The sequence below is a fragment of the Cryptotermes secundus genome, unplaced genomic scaffold (genome assembly GCF_002891405.2).
Source record: "Cryptotermes secundus unplaced genomic scaffold, Csec_1.0 scaffold72, whole genome shotgun sequence".
Classification (NCBI taxonomy): domain Eukaryota; kingdom Metazoa; phylum Arthropoda; class Insecta; order Blattodea; family Kalotermitidae; genus Cryptotermes; species Cryptotermes secundus.
Genome location: NW_019730103.1, coordinates 27,490 through 45,371, shown reverse-complemented (window position 1 = coordinate 45,371; position 17,882 = coordinate 27,490). Strand labels below are relative to the sequence as shown.

The 17,882-nt window shown below is 39.2% G+C and overlaps 2 protein-coding genes across 2 annotated transcripts in view; both read right to left on the bottom strand.

Annotated features, from left to right (window-relative positions):
- Nucleotides 1-852: 852 nt before the first annotated feature.
- On the bottom strand, nt 853-7,584 carry LOC111866005 (vacuolar protein sorting-associated protein VTA1 homolog). Its single transcript, XM_023854478.2, has 5 exons — nt 7,301-7,584; nt 5,127-5,349; nt 4,674-4,951; nt 3,270-3,479; nt 853-1,739 (listed from the first exon to the last, which is right to left on the bottom strand). The coding sequence occupies exons 1-5, from the start codon at nt 7,404-7,406 to the stop codon at nt 1,591-1,593; spliced, it is 966 nt and encodes a 321-aa protein (XP_023710246.1). The 5' UTR covers nt 7,407-7,584; the 3' UTR covers nt 853-1,590.
- Nucleotides 7,585-8,433: 849 nt separating this feature from the next.
- Nucleotides 8,434-17,882, bottom strand: part of LOC111866011 (DNA-directed RNA polymerase III subunit RPC2) — a gene marked incomplete at its 5' end in the record, with an annotated part of 31,683 nt that continues 22,234 nt past the window's right edge. The window contains 8 exon segments of the mRNA XM_023854487.2: nt 8,434-8,657; nt 10,223-10,312; nt 10,703-10,866; nt 11,803-11,933; nt 13,900-14,064; nt 14,488-14,728; nt 16,860-17,041; nt 17,578-17,787. Of these exon segments, the coding sequence (XP_023710255.1) occupies nt 8,528-8,657; nt 10,223-10,312; nt 10,703-10,866; nt 11,803-11,933; nt 13,900-14,064; nt 14,488-14,728; nt 16,860-17,041; nt 17,578-17,787 (1,313 nt within the window). The 3' untranslated portion in view covers nt 8,434-8,527.

The window sequence follows — 17,882 nt, the reverse complement described above, 5'->3', positions numbered from 1 at the left end:
CACACTACTCTCAACACACTCCCTATGCGCAGCTTCCAGACTTCTCTCAACACACACTCTCTCTGCGCAGCATCCACAGACTTCTCTCAGCACACACTCTCTCCGCGCAGCTTCCACAGACTTCTCTCAACACACACTATCTACGCGCAACTTCTAGAGACTTCTCTCAACACACACTATCTACGCGCAACTTCCACAGAATTCTCTCATCACAGACTCTCTCCTCACAGTTTCCACACACTTCTTTCAACACACACTCTCCAGCGCAGCTTCCACAGACTTCTCTCAACACACTCTCTCCGCGCAACTTCCACAAACGTCTCTCAACACACACTACCTTTGCGCAGCTTCCACAGACTTCTCTCAACACATACTATCTACGCGCAGCATCCACAGACTTCTCTCAGCACACACTCTCTCCGTGCAACATCCACACACTTCTCTCAGCACACTCTCTCCACGCAGCTTACACGGACTTCTCTCAACACACACTCTCTCCGTGCAGCTTCCACAGACTTCTCTCAACACACACTATCTCCGCGCAGCTTCCACAGACTTCTCTCAACACACACTGTCTCTGCGCAGCTTCCACAGACTTCTCTCAACACACAGTGTCTGCGCACAACTTCCACAGACTTCTCTCAACACACACTGTCTCCGCGCAGCTTCCACAGACTTCTCTCAACACACACTGTCTCCGAGCAGCTTCCACAGACTTCTCTCAACACACACTGTCTCCGAGCAGCTTCCACAGACTTCTCTCAACACACACTGTCTCCGCGCAGCTTCCACAGAGTTCTCTCAATACCCACTCTCTCCACGCAGCTTTCACAGACTTCTCTCAACACACACTATCTCCGCGCAGCTTCCACAGTCTTCTCTCAACACATACTATCTCCGTGCAGCTTCCACAGACTTCTCTCAAGACACACTATGTCCGCGCAGCTTCCACAGTCTTCTGTCAGGAGACACACAAGGTTTCTTATGCTGCCTGAAGGGTTAGAGTGCCTCTCACCCAGTAATACAAAATGCACCTTCTTGTGGTAACCCCACAATCATGATAATATAAATTAAGATAATTCTCTGAGTACAGACAATGAATAACTGCAACAACCCTAAAATTGAAACAAGATTCTTTCAACTGTGTAGGAAACTGATGGTATAACAAAGAATTTTTCATTATTATGCTTGAAATTTTATATATGGCTCTGGTATTACACAAGTATTACAATTAGTATGTTTTGTTTTCATTAGTTTATTTTAAGGACCACTCACTTAATATTCAAAATGAACTCCTACAGTTTCCTTTCTAAAGTGTATGACATATATATATATACATACATACACAATCACGTGTCACCCTGAGAACTGCTTCAAATACTTCTCACAGTTGACATATTCAACACTGTAAATGATGAAAATATCCTGAAGTTAATAAATGCTCACCACAAATAATATTGGCATATACACAACATAAATAAAAAAGTAAATCTTCTTAGTGCTGAACACAGGTGAAAGCATCAGGACTATTTATGAAACCTGCTGATAACACAGTATGCCATGCTGTACAGTATATCATGTGTTACACGTTCAACCATCTTGTCCAGTTTGAAGCAATGTTAAAGCTTTTTGCAAGTTTGTTATAGCCGTGGGAACATCATCATAGTTGAGTGCACTGCCAGCCCACTTACAGTATTTCTGGGCTTTGTTCATTTGTTCTGGGTTCAGTTTAACTCCTCCTGCAATAATAAAAAGAACCAGAATCACTATAAATATTTTAAATTTGCTTAGTGGGGGGTGGAGTCCAACTGGGTCCACTCAGCACGGCGGCCACTGATTGGCCTACTGTACCCACCCCAGGTGATTGTGATGATGGAGAATTTGGTGGAATGAAGATTGGCAGGGGAAACTGAAGTACTCAAAGAAAACCTGCCCTAGTGCCACTCTGTCCACCACAAATCCCACTTGACCCAGGCCAACGAGGTGGGAAGCCAGCGACTAGCTGCTTGAGCTATGGCGCGGCCACACAAGAATCACTGACTGATTGGTTCACTCTTACATACAGAATCTTCCACAAACAGGCCACTTACTCCTTCCATAATACACAATTATCGTACTTCTTCCACCTGCTTTCCTTAATGGGGTGACAGGCTTATGAAACAATCATGCTCCTTCAACGTTTGAATCAAATGACTGATTTAAAAAAAATTGGTATGAACGTTATTCCAATGGAGGTTGCACCAACGTTGTATGCTTTAACTTCCTACAATCAGTAATACCAACACAGCAGACCATAAACCTGTGAAGTGGAAGCAATGTTAGTGTCACTTGATACGGGGCCTTAAAATTAAGCACCGTAAGAGGTAAAAAGAAGGGTGAAGTTGTCCCTGTGATAACTAATTAATTAACCACTACGCCATGAAGACATCTGGGGGAGTATAGGTATAGGTCCACCGTCAACTTCATGCCCAGCTGCTACCCCAAATAAATTCCCCCCATTACCCACTGGAGAGGAAGGTAGGTGGGCTCGAGAGATGGTCTGCATGCTACTGACAAGAGAAACCTACCAGGAATCAAACCCCAACCATCCGGCCCACAGCCCACTGATATACCAACTAACAATCATGGTAACAGATCTTTGAAAAACATGAAACTTTCATTACGGATTTTGTTATTCATAGAAAGCGAATCAACAACATGGCAGCCATGTGAAATTTTAGTTTGGCTTTCAACTTAACACCTATAACTATGATGCATTAGGGTTACGAACATGAAATTTTACATGAAAATAAACTATAAACATTCTTACACATTATGTATGAAATATTATTTAAGTCAACACCAGTATGTTGAAGTTTGGACTGTGATCTGGGTTGCATTACTATGTAGTGTCGGCGGTGCTTAGCAACATTCTGGAGGGAAATGTAGCCTCCATCTTCAATAGACAGGAAAACCCTACTTAGTTCCATTCCAGATTAAATGTGAAAAATTTCTATATACAGGATTAGCATGTTAATAAAAACACCAAGCACAATAATAATAACACACGAATCTTCTCAGTCCTGGACTTGCCAAATTATGCAAATCAACTAATAATTTGACTAAAACGTTACCAAAATATCAATAGAATATCACCATTTCACCAACCTCCACTGTCATGTAGCTGTCAAATGTTGCAAATGAACCAATAATTTTACTTCCTCTGCATGCATCACACTGCAGTTGAACGTTTTCTCTAAGTTTAAACCATTAATAAAGTGACACAGTACCTTCCAAACTTGAGCCTTCATTTCCAAAGCTAGATACTGAATGAATTCCTCCATCATTTGGTACTGCAGCTGTGGCTGGAGGGTTATACGGACTGAAGCCATGAGGATAACTAGGGGTATGGCTTGGAGTGGTAGGGGGGGCATACATACTAGATGCAGCTGGTATTGGTGCATCAAAACCACTTGGGGGATTCTGAGGATGTACAAAACCTGGAAAAAATATAATATTTTGTACACCTGTTCTGAACCTTGTTCACCTTAACCACATCTGATAACTGATTCATATTTTCAAGCACTAATAACATGACTGGTAAGTTATTATAAATGTATTTCATCAAGACAAGAGAAAATAAATATATATTACATGAAAAAAAGGCTCATCAGGTATTGTGGGTCATTTATAAATGATTCTAGTGCATGTCCTTTTCATCTATGATGAGCAACCTATTCATCAAAGACAGGTTCACTGTGAAGCTACCGATGTGACAAAGCAGCATATCATGTATGTGCATGAAGGGAGTGCAGCAATGTTCGGCACCAGATGGAGGTGAGTGATCAGTATAACACTCCGACTACTTGAATAACACAACTGAAAGTGAACATCAAACCAGCTTGAATAACAGAGTCTCCTGCCGTATGAAAAGTTCCTCTGATGATGGTTTTAATTGAACCAAAACATGTAAGGCAAGAATAATAAAAGTGATGTGACCTCTATTGCCACACTGGATGGAAAATTCTATTAACTTTCTGAAACACTGTTCCTCTGTTTCTGTTTACAGGCTGCTGCCTAGTTGATTATTTTACAGTCATCGCCTAGCAACGGGATTACATGGCACAATATCAATATCATTCACTCTATGACCAAGTTTGCACCATAGCTCAAGCGGTTAGTCACTGGCTTCCCACCGTGGTGGCCAAGGTTCGATCCTGGTTCTGGTCAAGTGGGATATGTGGTGGACAAAGTGGCGCTGGGGCGGGTTTTCTCCGAGTACTTCGGTTTCCCCTGCAATCTTCATTCACCAAATTCTCCATCATCATAATCACCTGGGGCAGGTTACAATAGGCCAATCAGTGGCTGCCGTGCCAAGTGGATCCAGTTGGACTCCAACCCCCACCCACCCCCGCCACTAAGTGAATTAAAAAAATTAATGACCAAGTTTCAAATGGTCTCCCTTCAGATTTTCTGAACTAACTAAATTCTGTGTGCTTTTCCCTTCTCCTTAAATATACAGCTTAAAAGAAACAGTTTCTGTATCATTAAACATCCCAAAAAATATTTAGGATTCTTCAGACTCCATAAGGCAAGAGACTTCCTTGGCCATTTGAGTGACTATCAACTTCTCAAGAAGGTCTATGCTCCATGGAGCTTTAAGGATTAATTACTACGTTACTGCAATTCCTAACCTATTCCACTTGTTCCAGCAGTTCCTCTATAATCTCCTTGAAGTCCAGAACTCATAGGATCAGAATCTTCTTCTTGATTCTGGGAGCCATCACCCAGTTTATCTTCTTCCTGTAGCGGACCTGGAACAGGCGTCTCGCCATTTTTCAGACAATTGTGAATGTAAGCAGCTTTCCATTTGGCATATTTTCTATTTTGAAGAAGTTCTTCTGACAACTCTCCAAATGTTGTGAGGACATCAAACAACATTCCAGAAGTGTAAAAGGCCTTCACAACATTCCTATGGCATAGAGAAAAAAAATGGATCTAAAAATAAGCATTATCTTTGGAGGTTCAGTTCATGTACAGGTAGATAATTTATTGAATATTGTTTACATAATAAAACAACGAAACACCATCTCATGTTGACATACATGGTTTTTCACTGTAAGAGCACCTTAATAAGTAATACTTACTTTCCAAAGTTTCCAGCTCTGTCTTGGCTATCAGCATATACAAAAAGTTTTAAGGCATAATTTTCTATATGGGCTTGGGCTGCAAGTTCATGTGTTATGGCTTCATTGTCTAATAATGCCCTTTTCTGTGTTTCTAACCAATTCATAAGACTTGTTAAAAGTGCTTTTGCTTCATCTGACTTCCGATCAATCTTCAGTCCCATCTGGAGAGCATAAAGGCGACCTATATGAAAAAATGTATTATTAACCTGGTTGTTTCCTTCCACCTCTGCTTCTATATGTGACAAGCCACCTTCAGTCTTATGACCCTTCCAGCTTCCATCTTACTGTTGTGGAGAGATGAAGGAACTAATTCTTGAGGTGAAAGTTTGTTTCTCTAAGACCCATAACAGGAAAAAACAAACAAACTAACTCCGTGGATTTAGTCCGCATTCGAACTATACCGACTGAGCTACCACCTGCGTGATCAGCACAACGAATCCCCATGGCGGTTAATTTTGATTTTCTAGACTGGAGCCGCCACATCCTTGAAATAGCTCCTCAATTATCCTCATAAGGTTGAGTGGATCACGTTCCAGACCAACAACTTCTCAGAAAATCTGGTAGCGCCGTGAATCGCAACCCAGACCTCTGGATCTGTAGCCAGGAACTCTGACCACTAGACCACAGAGGCAGTCTCCCATAACAGGATGAGATTAATAATTCAAGAGAGAGCAAAACGAACTAATTGAGACACTGTCTGGGGAAGCTACTAGGTCACTGGTGCATAAGGAATACAAGATGAAATACTTTTTCATAATACTGTATAATACTGTATAATAATACTGTATAATAATAATACTGTACTCTACCAAGACTGGAAATCTGTAATTGTTTGGATCATCAGTATTCATGAAGCAGAAGTAAATTAAAAGGCACAATTTCACCTATTCACTCCTGTAAACAATACCGTGGGAATTTTATAGGAAATGCCTCTCTTAAAATGAAATGGCACTATCTCTCCCTTCTTGATGCAAGTTCAGATTTTCTGTAATTGTTAGAAAAAAGGATTGAAGGCATCTGAAATTTCTCCTGGGTCCTTAACTTCTTCACCATTTATAAGGAGAGATGGTGTCTGTTCAGTCAGATGTGATTTTCCTGTTTCATATTTTATTATATTCCAGGTTGTTTTTATCTGATCATTTGATTTTGCTATAAGCATACAGTCATGCTGAACCTCTCACCCTCCTCACACTACTGAGGTGACACTTGGCATAATTTCCTGGGCCAAAAGTTTGAAATCCTATGACAGGAGACTATTTTGGTGATGCAGACAGATAGAAGGATAATAATAACATGGATTGGAAGAAAGAGGATGTAAGGATGAAAACTGGAATCACATGGCTCAAGCAGGGTACAGTCGCAAGCTCCTGTAAGCACAGCAATGAACTTTCAGGTAGCATAAAAGGCAACAAATTTCTTGACTAGCTGATCAACCATCTTAGTTTCTAAAGGACTCTGCTAAATGGAGTTAAGATTTCTTAATTACTAAATTTAAGTATAATTTACTTACTGGGAGCCAATGATAATTTAATCCACATGCACAAAATTTAGCACACTTGTCCCATCCATGTGGGCCAGGACAGCGCGGTCAGTACAGTGACTGGTCAAAGGCTAGATAGCTGAAGGGTTGGAGTTCAAGTTCCAGTAGGGACAAGATGTTTCTCCTCTCCATGTTGAAAAAGCCAGTTCNGCTAACCACTCACCTCCAATTAAAACTAGGTCATGAATACATCGATCTATACACCCATTTGATGGCATAATGCTTAATGAGTTAAATACAGGTGCAACTTTACCTTTTTTTATACCCTTGTATCTACAAGGCAATCTTTCTAGCCTGTGGTAATATATCGTCTTATTACAGCACATGAAGACAATGCACTTGATAAATTATCTTATAATATTCTGCGAAAAGACACAGTCCAATTAGCGAATATTCCCGACACTATATAGTCTCGATACAGAAACTGCCGTTAAATATTTACGGGAAGTAATATGCACGAGTGGGAACTGCCAAAGCAGAAGTGTATGTCAGATGAATAAACATTCATGAATGTTCTGTATTGTGGATTACACTTCGGCGAGTATTTCTGTACATAATACCCCCATGACCAGTATTTTCATATAATACTTACACCAGTAACTAATAACTGGATCTCGTTGATCATGCTCAGATGCTGTTTTTAAATAATGTTGGATAGTCTTTAGTGATGCTGGGCATAGTGGAAATTGCACGGCCATTTATAGATATTGTTAGGCAAAGACACAATTGTTATTTCGGCAGATACCCTTTAAAATAATACCGCAGATTATTAATAAGAAAGTTAATATACGAATCTCCTTAAACGTAAATAACTGCAGCCAACATGTACGGTAACACTCACAAACACACGGATCTCAACAAGACAATAAAATGCTACTGGCGGGCAATACTGACACCGTTACGTCACGAAACCATTCTTGCGGCCTCTACATTCAACTGCAAATATGTTGTCACAAAATATGCCAATGCCGAGAGCACGATCGGTAAGAAGGTAGGCTAACAACCCCTACGCCCACAATAGCTATACATACTTTTGCAACCCTCACCTCTTGTACTGTAGTGGTGCTTACTCCGTCATTTAAGCAAAGTGCCCCTTGAGTAGTTCAGCTTGTCTCAAATTTCCCATCTTTTATGGAACAAAACTTCATTCCACTCTTAGGAGACCTCACATCTGGTCTCTTCACTTAAGACAGATGAATCAAGTTCACACTTTCCCTTCTTACTTCTGTAAGATCCACTTTTGACATTAGCTTCCCATCAACTCTTAGGTCTTCCAAATGGCTTCATCCCTTCAAGTTTTATGACCAATTCTGTATTTTTGTCTCATCAATCCAATGTATGGTAAATGCCTTGCCCGTCTTCTTCACCTTTATTTGATTAAAGACCTAACAATAACTGGTGAATTGCATGTTTTAAAGTAATAATTTCTGACTAATTAACTTCATGAAGTGAAGTGCTTATTGAGAAGCTCATCTTGTGAAGAAATGTCCTGCCTTTTATGAAACAAAAGGTTCATTACATGGTCCACAGGAGCCTATGACTGGGCCCTGTACCGACAGAGACGAACTGGAGTGAAGCAACTGCCCTATTCATTCAAAGAAACAGAACTTTTAACAACCTACCGTTTCCACTGCCACTATGCACAGCTCTGTCATAAAATTAAAAGCTACAAGAATATTTGCAGAAAGTGTATCATGCACAATGGAAAGAAAATGGGAGTCAAAATTATGGTATGGTATTTAATATCACTGTACAACTGTTTTATTAGGAATTATCACATACAGCTGATAGAGGAGGAAATACAAATTGCATGTCATGTTCAATCACAGTAATTCTTGAGTGTCAGTCTTGGTACAATATTCATGGACTGCAGTTCCTGGAATAGAAGTTTGCAAGCATATGGTATGGTGATGGTTGACACAGAGCCACTAGACCTGCAACTGTGGCACCTGAAATCATATTCAGGATGATAAAGGTAATGAATGTTGGATCTAAGTTCATGCAGTGGTAACAATGAACATGAACTTTCATTTTATATCAAACTGAAAATTCCACCCATGTACATCTGGAAAAGAAAATAATATATTCAATTGGGGCCTTTATGTTTGTCATAATGCTGCTCTTAACTCTTACTTGCAGCTGAGAGTATGGTTATTTTAAGTCAACAATGCATTTCTCCAAGATGACAATGCTCCCATTCACACAACTGAGACTATTCAGTCATGGTTTGAAGAGCATGAAGGTGAACTTCAATATTTTCCATGGCAAGCATAATCACCACATCTGAACTTCACTGAACCACCCTGGTCAGTTATGGAGACTAGAGTGTGGAACAGGTTCCCACCTCCAACACCTTTAAAGGCAGCTGGATGGCTGGAACGGAATTTTACAGAAGGGGAATTTTCAAACTCCCAGAACACTGGGAGAAATGTGTACAAAGAAGTGGCAATTATGTGGAGAAATAAAGAAAGGTCTGTAGATTGAGGTGGTGTATTTGGTTTGTCAATATTAAAGCATGTTACTTTACAAAAAATTGTTGCTCATGACTTTCAGTATGACCCTCGTACATATTTTCATCTCCGAGTTTTCATTTGATCTTTTTCAGCCGCAGGTTATGAATGAGAAACAGAATAATTTCACATAAAACACAAGGTTAATCTCACAGTCTTATATATTTTCAGCACTGTGGTGAGTTCTGACCATTCCAACAAGTATTCTGTAGCAGAAGGCACAACTTGACAGAAATCATAGTGACAAGATCATTCATTTATTTATTCTTTCATCGGTGACTCTACAGACCTTTGTTGGACCCTGGCCACTTTTTACTAACAAGATCACAATACATAAACATAAGAAACTGAGCAAATATACAGTGCAAACTGGGCCACTGTGACAAGGGACCAATTATTCATACTTTGAATGATCCGAAGTTCTCAGAGTGGTGGTTCTGTCTTCTGGGATACAACATCAAGCAGTCCATTGAAAGTCAACTGGCATTTTGACAGGATACAGAACACAGAACTATTCATACGTTGCCTAGCAATAAACACAGAAATGTGTGGCTGTAAAAGTATTACAACTATAGATGGTGGTTCATTGTGTCTGAGGGACTGGGACTTCAGAAAACGACAAGTCTCACAAATCTGAACAGAGAGTCTCATCATGCTGATACAGAAGTAAGAGAACAACAGTTTTTAGCTGCTCTGAATCCAGAGAATTAGTTGCTGGGCAGCAGTACATAATAAAATAATACTGACAATTAACATTTTTGGTGTCTGCATTCAGTGAAATTTAAAACACGCAGTTAACAATATTGATTAATGTTCCCATGCATTTTTTTCTTAGGACATTAGATCAATATTTTAATGGTTCATATAGTGTTTAAAATCTGTGCTGACATTTTTAAATATATGAAAGAGTCCTCTGGCATAACAAGAAAATTATGACAAAAACTATAGTAGATTGTGGACATGTCAACCATCCTGGGTTATCCATCAATAACAGTACAACTCACCAGCCAGAGTATGCCAGCAGCCCGCACTGATTGCATACATCCACATTGAATGCATCACTGGAAATCATCAGTCTCTCCACAAGCATCATACTGCAATAAGTTTCAAGCATGTTAGTTTGGTGAAACCTGTGAAGACGGCCACCTCTTAAGTTGGCCAACTACTATAATTCATGTTAAAATGCATTAGTAACTTCTCTACAAGGCCGCACCATAGCTCAAGCGGTTAGTCGCTGGCTTCCCACCGCGACGGCCCAGGTTTGGTCAAGTGGGATTTGTGGTGGACAAAGTGGCACTGGGGCAGGTTTTCTCCGAGTACTTCGGTTTCCCCTGCCAATCTTCATTCCGCCAATTGCTCCACAATCACCCTCACCTATCATCTAGGGCTGGTACAACAGGCCAGAAGTGGCCTCAGTCCCACCCCACTAACAATAAAAAGAATACATAGAGGGAAGAATAAACTGGCAAAAGAGGAGTCCTCACCTCGCTCCATAACCAATCAGACAGTCACGTTCCATCTCGCCAAGACGCAGACCTCCTTCCCTGCTCCGGCCTTCTGTTGGTTGCCTTGTTAGAACGGCTCTTGGGCCCCGGGGCCTGGCATGCATTTTGTCCTGGACCATGTGCTTTAATTTCTGATAGTAAACCTGAAAATAAATAACTGAAAAGTTAGAACATATTCCATTCTGAGTAACACTCCTGTTTTCATTCTTCTGCTATGTATTATTGTACTTGTTAACTATCTGTAGTTAAAAGTAATAAGTGGTCAACGAATCTGATTACTAAGGTGAAACCTGTGTCCAGTCACTGATCCATGATAGAGTTTAATGTATTCCAGAAAATAACATAATGCACATTTACAGTAAAATTTGCACCAAATATTTCTTTAGCAAAAGACTTCAACATTCAATGACAAACCACTTATATGTGAACTATAAGTGAGGCAGTGTGTGAAGAATGAAGAAACTGATAAACAGCAAATCTATAAGCATTTCCATCTTTGTACCCATCACTTAATTTTTCCATAAAAAAACAGCTCTCTAAATAAAATTATCTGGGCCAGACATCTGATTACTTACCATATACAAAAATTTAATCTTCGCACTGTTCAGCCTGCAAAGTTACAGGCATCTACTATGCTACAGAAATTTAACTTCAAAAAACCAACTTTTTCAGTGAACTGAAACTAGTACACATGTTCATGAACTTGAAGTCAGACCCTCAGCTGCATCTGTATGCCATCTGGAGAAGGATTCAGAAATTGCAGCATCTAGCAGTAGAGATATTCTATTTATAATCTTGGTCATCAAAAGGGCAGTAAAAATTATATTCACAAATATCCCCAAAACATCTTCATAATATGAGGTAAGAATCAGTATGTGTTAGTTTGATTTACATGTGATTTCTCTTATTTCCATTATTAAGGAAAATAACAAAACTAACTCAGCGTAGAGGTAATGGCTAGGCACTAATTACTTGCCAGTAAAATGGTTAAAGTGACCTAAACTGGAACTTCTACACTCAATTTATTGAGGCCAAGGAATATGTTTCTACATAGACATAGCAATGTAACCTGAACTTACTGGCCCAGAATAGATGTAGGCTTGTAATGGCTCTCCAGTAATTCCTGAGTAGAAGAAGTCCTTTCCTTGATAATTGAAGCCATGACGAACCAATTCTTCACACACATCAGCCACTTTGGATCCACCAAAAGCTACACAAAGATATCATCACAGGATACACTGAACTAACTTTCAAAACAACAGATTTTTATTCATAAAGCAGTATTAAAGTAAAACGGTAAAGTTGTTCCAGTGCTCAACTAAGTAAGCACTATGCCATGAAGACATTTGGAGGAGTGGACATACAGATCGACATGTTCTTGAATTTGGTATTAGTTGGGGGTGAGTGGTCAGCTTCACACCCCTGCTGCCTTACCCCCAGGGAAAGAGCCCTTGTTAGTCATTGGACAGGAGGCTTGGTGGGCCCCAGAACCAATATGGATGATGTAGAGAAGAGAAAAATCTTGCCCCTACTGGGACTCAAACTCTGACCCTACGTCGTCCAGCCCACAGTCAGTCACTATACTGACCGTGCTATCCCAGCTCCAGCAATATTACAGTCTAAAAGTGTTTTGCCAGAATTCCCTGTTAAATATGCTAATATGCATTAACTAGTGCAATCTTCATACAGGAATTACAAGGCAGTATGTCTTAATATACTAAAACTGTGAGCAACTTTGACATTTGGTTTCCACATGACGCAATAAATTCTTTTGTAGTCGTCACCACAAAAGTCAAATATTGTTTTCAGCTCTTCAGTGTGTTTTGCAGAAGAAGAAAAGTGAACAAATACCTTTACAACAAGACTTTCAATATCAATCTGCAGTTTGTCACTGGTTTGTTCGGTACAGTTTTGCAAAATATGTGCAAGACAATTAGCACCCTGAATATATGGGTTTAGTTTTAATTTCTGGAAAACGGAACTGTGTTCTGTAAAATAAACACTACCATAGTCTCTGCAGCAATTATCAATGCTTAATGAATTTTCCAAGAGTCTCTTCAAATTTGTTGAGATATCCCAGCTGACATCTCATGCAACCTATCATAAAGATCTAGGACCAAGTTTTGGTGTCCAGTACTTTAACGCATTTGGGAATAGGCTGGTATGACCATGGTTTGAAGTGTCACTTACCACAGAATAAAAATGAAGCATGTTAGCATATCTTTGAAGCATATTTAAATTTCGTCTATTTATGATTTCCATTACAGAAGCTGGTACTAACACTTCAGTTATGATTGCTTCAGATTTTGAATAGCCACAAAGATTCTTTTCTGAAATTTTGTCATTAAATACAGAAGCATTTAATTTCATTGCACAGTCAAGTGACCTGTAGGAACACTCATGCTTTACAACATGATATATCTAAGCAAGCTCAGAAGCCATAATTTTATTGGCGTTACTGTCTCCGCCAGTTGTTATAAATGTAGATACCAACTGATTTTGATCAACTTTGTTATGGAAACATTGTCTGTTTTCCACAAGCATGCTTTTTAATATCATTTTCTTCTTCATGAGACATGGTAAATAACTTATTATATACCTTGCACAATTCCCTTGAGTTATCGTCAAGTAGTTGTGTCAACAGCACATATTTTACTAACCATTCGTTATGAAAACACATATTCACTTAGGTTTCTCTGAAAGAATGACACTGACCTGTAAGAACTAACATAATGGTAAAAACTTAAATGTCAAATGATTACACAACTTAAAAAAGACACGCAAAATCTAGCTTAAAACTAGAGCAAGGTTAATTTTAGCTTGCTCACTGCCAGGGAACGTAGAGTAGTAACAGTAGTAACAACGGCCAGTAAACTAGTAATGTGGAGTGGGGGGGGAGAGCCTGCAGTTTCCAGTGTGCACTCACTGTGGCAGCTAAACAGTGCTGCCGTTTAGATTTGATGCAGAAAGAGTTCATTCGACTGATTGCGGAACATTTCCACCAAGTTTCAGGATGCGAGATTCTTAGTGCATTTTCAGGACTGTCACATGAAAATATGGACATGTCGTGACCCTAGGCTGCACTATGAGTTTCTGAAAACAGGATAAAAAAAAGTAGAACACCGAAGGTAACAAAGAAGTCCTATTCATTTACGATCTTTCACATTATTACCTACCAGTGCCATAATGAAACTTGCCCTCAAGCAAACCAGCCTTGCCGGCTAACAGCTCTATCAGTTTCCCCACTGTCATACGTGAAGGAAAGCCATGAGGGTTCATAATCATGTCAGGACAAATTCCTTGGTCATTAAAAGGCATGTCTTCCTGTTCCACTATCAGGCCTGCAAAACAAAATTATGTAAACATAAAATTTGAGTGCATACGCTTGCAAAAATGCAAGATATCCAAGGGAAAGTTAGCATGCATATATATACACAACCTTTGCCCATAAAGTTCTGAGACTGTCTGCAAAAAAAAAAGAAAACCACAAACAAAAAATACAAATTATTAACTAATGGTTCGTGTCCCCTTCAGAGCAGTCCCTTCATAACTGAGATTAGACTTAATACTGGTTCTGATTAGTGGAGACTGGTATGGCCCATGAAAGAAAGCCAGTATGGGCAGAGATACGTTTTGCATTTGGATATTAAGCTGGAAAATGAAGGTGAGGTTGGAAGGACTAGAATACTTACAGGTGGATGGTGTGGTTGAGTGGTGAGTGACTGGAAGTTAACAAGAGGTTAGGACGTCAGGGCGAGACCTACCTGTGACTCCTTTCTGTCCATGTCGGCTACTGAATTTGTCTCCAATCTCTGGGCGGCGAGTCTGCCTCAGCAGAAGCTTTATCAAGAAGGCATCCTCTGCATTAGATGACACCATCACTTTCTCTACGTATGAAGGTACAGGACCCTTGTACACTTGTGGCACATCCCTGTATTCAGGCTGGGCTTGAAGAGGATTGATTGGGTTCAGAGTTACAGTTGGCATGGACTTGTTTACAAGTACCTGTGGCACATCAATTCAGTACACAAAGTCAGAAATCTCCATACTGATCACATGTAACAGGATACTCATCTATACAGGGGAAGGGAAATACTTACACGCAAGGGAGGATTTTCTCTGAACACTGTCTCCTTCCGGTACAAAAACATACATTTTTCAGAAGGTGGCTCTGTCTTCGTCTTCAGTTAAAAAATTAGTAATCATTGCTCTGAGGGCCTGAAAAGTTCAGTAGCCCGTACTTTACATACAAAATGGAGACAAAACCCTGTATTAAAAGGAAAACTGCCCATAACAAAAATTTCTTTTGGCTCCCATGAATTTAGCACAAACATCAGTATAAATCTATCTGGAATAAACTGGAAAATGTATAACATGGAAATGGAGAACAAACATAAGACTTTGATGCAAAATATTTTTAATATTTTTGTGTTTTTTCCCAGTACTGCATGAATTAGTTCTTTTTGTTCCTGCCCCATGCTGTACTTCACATCTGACTCCAACTTTCCATTTATACTGCTAATTAGCAGATGCCTCTTAGTGAAGGCCACGGGACAGAAGCAGTGACACTGGGAAGTCCAAGTCTCAACCACTTCGCTCCATACGGTGGCATCTGTACATGTATCCAAGTTCCATTCCTAACACCACAGTCACTTTTCACTAGCAAAATGATTACCATTAAGCAACAACCACACCACTGAGATTTTTAGTTTATCATTTACTTGCAGCCATGGCAGCCAAGCAGAGAGAAGTGTTTGTCACTTTTATAACAGATTTTTCAAAGGGTCTGCATATACTTTTCTCTACAGTTATATCTCAATGGCGTCTTCCAGTGAAGTCATGATCCTGACATTGATATATTTCATCGTACTGATCCTGATGCCAAAATATGTTGGCGTGATTTCAGTGACAGTTGTTGTAATTCTAGTAACAGTCAGGCAAATGCAAAGGTAGGCAGTGACATTGGTGGTAATTACAACAACGGAGATGATGATGATGATAATAATAATGACGACGATTTGGACTCTCTGGGATGGAAATGACCATGATTTCTACATGATACCATTCTAGGATTCATTTGGTTATAAACTGCCTGAATAGGGGAAATTTCCTGTTTTTTCCACACAAATTTTTTACACTTTCTTTAGTGCAACTTCACTTGAAGAAACAGCTGCTGAAACTAGCAGCGGTAACTTCCAACTCTCTCTCACCTGGAGTTCCACAAGAAATCAACTGAAGTATTGGCAGGAAATATTTGAAAAAACAAGACCCAAAAGGGAGGAAGACAAAACTTTGGGAAATATTATCTAGGAAAGGTATTCCTTTGCATCTAGTAGGAATCATACAAAGGTTCTATAAGCACACAACAGAACAAACTGATACAGAATACAGATACAACAAAATTTTTATAGAAATTTCACATGAGTTACACATTGGTGACCTTTATCACCGATTTTATTCAATTCACATAAACAAGATGTCATTGAAGAATGGCAGGTCAAACTAAATAAACCATTTTAATGGAGACACTCCTCTGAATGCACTCTCATTTGTGAAAGAGAACGTGCAGCTACTAATTCAGAAGACAAATTATTGACAGAAAACTTCAGTCTAAATAATACTGTATAAAAACATAATTTAAAAACATCTACAAAGAGAAAGAACCTCTAATACTGCAAATGGAACATTTAATTATTTGTGCTAGATTATATTCTATAATTAGTCTAATAATGTCAGCATCAAACAACATAAGATTTTAAAAGATCTAAAGTACAACAAAACAAAAGATATCAAGAAAGATTAGAAAAGATAAGGTTCTAAAATGTTATAAAGCAAGGGCTATCCCAACATTCGTATTGGTGACAACAGCTGCAGAAATAAAACCAATGAGATCATTGGCTGGATACACACTGTATAACAACAAAGTGAACTAGGAAGAAAATAATTTACTTCAACAAATGCTGTTACAACTATCTACCAATACAGAACCAATATGTCCTCAGGATGACCAAATCAATATTTGTAGAACATCTTGTTTGATGTAAACTGGTACCAACAGAAATATGTCTCTATTTAAAACAGCAGAACAAACATCTTCCTGATCATAAAGACAATAAACTAATTATACTATTCATACTTGTCGATTTTCTGCCTTTTCACCCGGAGCAGCAATGCCATCTGCATCAAGGATGTCATGCTTCCATGTGGGCTTCTTGGTCTCAGCATCAACAAGAGGCCCAAGTATGCGATCATAGGTCTGATTGGCGTATCTCTTTAATGTGGTCTTCGCATTACGGTACACCAAACAACGGCCATAGCCTGCACATGAAATAACATATTTGTTAATAATCTGTTAAAAACATTAACAAAAGAAGACAGCCTCCATATCATAGAAAGTATATCTGTGTCAATGTTCCTATCTTAGGCATGAGCTTTTCATGTTTCTGCACCAGGATCATTACTTACCTCCCAAAACGTTTTAAACATTGGTTTGCTCTTTTGACTGTAGCGCAAAAAACAAAAATAATAGGTCAATTGAAAAAAATGCAATGATCTCATCGGGATTTGAACCTTCCGGCTTGTTATACCAAAGAAAATATAAAATCAAGCTCTTTTCTGTAACCATACTACAACAGCATGGACTTGCTGCCATCAAAATGTAGCTGTAAGGGCAGTAGGGTGCCATTTTTGGAAGTCTTCATGTGGTTAGGAATCATTTGCAATAGACTGTGCAGCAAGACCGGAGAATAAGAGACATTACTATACACTGTCAGGAAACAGCACTGATGGTTATAAGATATGGCAACTGTGAACTATGGGTACACATGAAAACATATCATATTTTATGCACTTACCTCTGTCAATGGATGCTTTGTTCAATATGAGCGCATCTTCAATGTCATAACCACTGTAACTCATCACAGCCACGGTTGCATTCTGGCCGGCTGGCAACTTATCAAAATTAATCAGCTCTATGGTGCGAGACTTAACCATTGGTGCTTGAGGATATACAATATTGTACATCAGTGTGTCAATACGATTTCTCTGGTTGTACCCAATTGCTCCTAAATAATAAAAAAAAAAAAAGGACATGCAGGTTTGTTGTAGATTAACAAAACACATTTTTTTTTCTGTGGCGCTACAGCCCCAATTTGGGCCT

Bases quoted from the DNA above. Each gene is read 5' to 3' on its own strand.
- LOC111866005 (XM_023854478.2), bottom strand. From the start codon at position 7,406: ATGGCCGTGCAATTTCCACTATGCCCAGCATCACTAAAGACTATCCAA. The intron at 4,952-5,126 runs GTAAGTATTACT...TCTATGCCATAG, and splicing joins AGAGCTGGAAACTTTGGAAA to GAATGTTGTGAAGGCCTTTT. The intron at 3,480-4,673 runs GTTAGGAATTGC...TATTTTTTCCAG, and splicing joins TGCTGGAACAAGTGGAATAG to GTTTTGTACATCCTCAGAAT.